A 4,337-nucleotide genomic window follows, 5' to 3' on the forward strand; every position below is an offset into this window, starting at 1 on the left:
CTCCCCCACCCCCGACTCGCCCCGGATTGTAGCGTGCGCTTTGCTCGCTCGCCGTCGCAGGATGAGCGCGGCGGTGGCCGACGGCTGCTTCCTGTCCGCCCTGCAGCCCAACTCGTCCCGCACCGCCTACGTGGTTCCCTCGGACGGCCGCTGTTCGGACGCCGGGGCCAAGGCGCGGAGGGTCCAGGAGCAGGTTCGCCTGCGCCTGGCCGAGAAGAAGTCGCCGTCGCTGGGGAGGCTGGCCGCCGACGACGACGACGACGACGCGCCGTTCGGACCGGCGGCAGGTGAGCGCCGACCCCGAGGAAACCTGCTCGACTGCGCTCTTTCTTTCCGGTGGCGTTGCGTTGCCTTGCGTTGCGTTGCGTGATGAGTCGGTCCCGCTTCACTGCCAAGTTACTTCCATGGCGCCGTAAGCATTTCTTGTGCTAACTTCACAAATCCGGGGCGCTTTTTCGGTTGGTTAAAAACACTTTCGTGTATTCAACCGATTTGGTTTGAACCAGCAAACGAGTAAAAAAAAAAACAAAAAAAAAAAAACCTTCGCTTTCACATTGTTGCTTACTCTTAAATCCCCCCCCCCAAAGTGTTTTCAAATATAACGGGGCCCCTTAAAAAACTCAAAGGTCGCTCAAGTGACGTACTTGTTGCGTTCGCCGAAGCTCTTGTTAGCTCGATCGATGCAAAAATTCAACAAATCCACTCGCTTGCTTTGTTGCGATTAAAAACATCGCGAGTTATCCTTTTTAAATGGAATTAAGTGGGAAAAAAAAATCGAAGCGAATCAGCAAACTCGTACAAAAATGAGAAATGACAGGAAACAAATTGCCATTCTTTGAATGTGCTCCATAAACATGCTGAAAAACGGGATTCTTATTGGTGTGGGTACATTTCACCGTGCGTGACCTTGTTCATTTGAATCGCTTTTCAAAACTATTGTCAAAGAACGAGCCACTTGACTGACACCTTTGAAATCGACGTGACGTACTTGTTAAGCTGCACCGCGCAGAACTCACACAAAATTACGACTTGTCGTTGGGTTGGAATGAGATTTCACACGAAGACAGCCCAACTTTCAAGACATCGACGCGAGTGCTCGTTTTCGAGCGACGCAGAAGCAAAGCTCTGCACGTCGTCGAGCTCAATTGACAAACCCGCGGCGTTTTATTGCGCCGAATAACATTTTTCGTTCCGTTGAAATTGCGATGAAAGCAGCAAACCTGCTGAATTAATCATTGGATGTTGTAACGTGATCGGCTTCGCCGAAGTCCAGCTCATTTTGCAAGACAAATGGCTGCCAGTGGCCATGATGTTGCCACTTCTGCTTGTACGCTGCTCCAGTGTTGGGTTTTCTGCGTTATGCGAGGATTCTTTTGATTATTTTTTTGGGGGGGGGGGGGTTGATGTTCATGTCCAAGGACTGGCTCGATATCAACAACACGAGCACGCTGATAAGAAACAAACGGGCGCAGCGTTCGCCCCTGGAATGGTGAACTCAGGCTGCTAACTGAAAGAAAACATTTGTTGACAGGAAACGAGTTTGTCCGACGTGATGTCAAAATGTCTTTGGCGCAACGGCGTGCAAAGTGCTGCCACTCCTTCAATGTGGCGGCCATTTTCTTCTCGTCTTATCTTCACTTTTGGAGGGCCGTTTTTTGTTTAGTTTGGGGGTGATGTGGGGGTTTTCCTTGGCAGAAGCTCAGGAGTTGTGATGGTTTCCAGTGGTGGGAAAAGGAGCGGACGCAGACGCCCTCTGGCCTCGTTTGCAGTGCGATAAGACAGCTCAGCCCAAAAAACGCCAAGCGCCCGAGAGCGCGTCTGCTCATTGTCACGCGACGCTTTTGCCGGCCGTGCTGATTTGCAGCTCATTAGTTGGCCAACGTTGACGTGGACGCATACCGCCGGATAGGAAGCGCTTGGCGTTCAGGACGGAATGAGCTGAAGGATGTTTTGGGCGGCGGCGGGAGACGCCCACTCCCTCGTTTCTCCCCCTCCGATCAACAGGAGGCAATTGGCATCGGCGGCCAGTCTGCAGCGGCACGGCTCTTCTCTTCTGCTCTGTAGACTTTTGGCACCCGCCGCGTCACCTCTCAGTCTCCCGGCAGTTGCCCTTTACGGTCGCTCGGAAAGACTGGAAAGACTGTCTCGCTGGTTTTCAAATGGACAGGCGGGCCCAAAAAGAGTTCACACGTGCACAATTGAATCCTAAATACTTGACGGCCATCGTGAAATTGCCGTTGATGTCTTTGTTTAAGGGATGAACTCCTTCAATTGCAACACCAAAGTAGGTTGCCGGCCGGCCTCAAAGTGCGCTTTGCCGCCCGCTTGCCGCCCGGTGGATTCCAAGCGTCGCCTATTTCAAGATCATGACGGTGAATCGGCTCTTGATCAGCGAAACCAGAAGAGCGCCCTGTTGCGTTGCCGCTCGCTCGCTCGCTTTCTTATCAGCGAGTCTATTTGCGAACCTCGGCCTCGGGCCGCCTGTCGGCCCGAGGCTTGACGCCAAGGTCAAACGTGTCACTCGGGGCGCGCTCGGCGGCCCTCGCGTGAAATCCGTTCCGGGGCGTGGCGTCGGCCGTGTTTGTCTCGGAGCGGCGAGGAGGACGAGGAACCCGACGCCGAGCGCCTCAGCCGGCTGAAAAATTTGGGCTTCATTCTGGCCCGGCGAGTGACGCGGGTGTCGGCGGCCGTCGGCCGAACCCTTCGCCCGCTCCAATGGACGCGCTTGCGACTGCGCCGCTCAGAATTTGGGGCGTTGACAAGAAGTGGCGTGGCGCTTTCTCTTCTTTTTTTGCTTGCGTGTGTGGACTGAGCCCAGACTTTGGCTTTTCTTTTCCTCGCGCTTTGGTCTTGGCTCCGGGGGGCGGGGGGGGGGTTGAGATCACCACAAAGGGCTGTGAGGTTTGGGTCAATCCCAGTCTTGATAAGTCCCGATGGCGCGTGCGGGCGGACGCGCCGAAGATAGAAGCGTGGCGGCGTTTGTGAAAAGATGACGGTTAGCGGTTTGCGGCTCAAGCGAGCGGCGCCTCCTTGCGTGTCATAAATCAGCAAGAGCAGGAGTGAAATGGCCGCCGGGAGAGCGGCACGGCGGTCCTTGCCCTCCCTCCCTTTGCTTGGAAATAACCGGCAGAGGCCGACAGGAAGCCCGCCGGCGTTCCCTGGGGGGTCGGGGGTCGGCTGCTCTGCGAACATTCTTCCCCGAAGCGGCGTCTGGCTTTGCGGTGACCTTTGGTGACCTGCCGGCAAAGCTCCCGGCGCTCCTTATCTGCTCTCGGGGGGCCGGCTCTCTTCGCAGGGGAGTCGACGGCCACATTTGGCAACCGGGGGCCAATCGCATGCTTCCAAGTTGCGACGGCGCGGCGGAGCTCCTTTTCTGTCCTCGCGGCGCAAAGAAAGATCAACGGTGGCCAGCGGGCAAAACTCCGCTCGGTTGCATCTCGTTCAAAGTCTTCCTCGCAGAGCCTCGTCGGTGTCCCGAGCGCCCGCGATGCCGTCCCGTCGACGCCTTCCCGCACTTTTGTCCGACGCCCCGGGCGGGTGCCGCTACTTTTGTCCGAATGTGCCACCTTTTGCGCGTCGTCGTTTTGCGCCCTTGGCGGCGAGCGCACTTGCGCGCGACTTGTGATGCGAAGATGTTGGCGGCGGGCGGGGGCTTTGGCCGCGTCGAGGCTCCCGCGACGGCTCATTAATACAGACGGGCAGGAAAACGGCGGGCAGGAAACCTTCGTCCGCGATCTTCTGCCGCCGGTTCATCTCGGGGGAGCCTTTCCCGCACTCGCCGCAACCGACAGCTGGCCGAATTTCACAAGAAAAAAAAAAAAGCTTAATTGTTGTCTCAATATCAATGCTGGCTCAACCCCCCCCCCCAAAAAAAAAAAAAAAACCTTTGGCAGTGATGCTTTGGGGCCAAAACAATATTTTCTACTTCTCTGGAAAAACGCAAGCCAAACATTGTTGCTGTCACCGGTGAGGAAACCTGAGGTGTTTGTGGAAATGAGCCCAATTGTGAGGTCACAGTGGACGAAAGGGCTTGGGGGGGGGGGGTCCATGTTTCCCCTTCACGTTGGAGTCCCATTTCCCAGTTTAAAGGCGGCGGAATATACCGTAAGCCAAAAGGCAGGCGCCGGACCGGGGTGTGGCGTGACATCACAGATGCTACACTGCGCCCCCCCCCCCGCCTTTGAAGTGAACACGCGTTCGAATGATTGTCAGTTCTTTCCTATTGTTGTGGAGTCGGTCGGTGCTTTGCTTTGTATCGAGAGCATTCCTGCGTCGACATGTGACCTGGCGAGGCTCCGGCTTGGCCCGCGGCCCGGAGACCCTCCCTAAAAGCCCCC

The 4,337-nt window shown here is 56.2% G+C and overlaps 1 protein-coding gene across 3 annotated transcripts in view; it reads left to right on the forward strand.

Moving 5' to 3' along the window:
* The first annotated feature begins 6 nt into the window (after nucleotides 1-6).
* Nucleotides 7-4,337, forward strand: part of LOC109529775 (plakophilin-3-like) — a 34,013-nt gene continuing 29,682 nt past the window's right edge. For all 3 annotated transcript variants that reach the window (XM_019893208.1, XM_019893207.1, XM_019893209.1), the window contains exon 1: nucleotides 7-287. In XM_019893208.1, coding sequence (XP_019748767.1) covers nucleotides 62-287 — 226 coding nt within the window. In that variant the 5' untranslated portion in view covers nucleotides 7-61. The remainder of the gene's footprint in view (nucleotides 288-4,337) is intronic.

Source organism: Hippocampus comes, unplaced genomic scaffold (genome assembly GCF_001891065.2).
Source record: "Hippocampus comes isolate QL1 unplaced genomic scaffold, H_comes_QL1_v1.1 scaffold378, whole genome shotgun sequence".
NCBI lineage: Eukaryota > Metazoa > Chordata > Actinopteri > Syngnathiformes > Syngnathidae > Hippocampus > Hippocampus comes.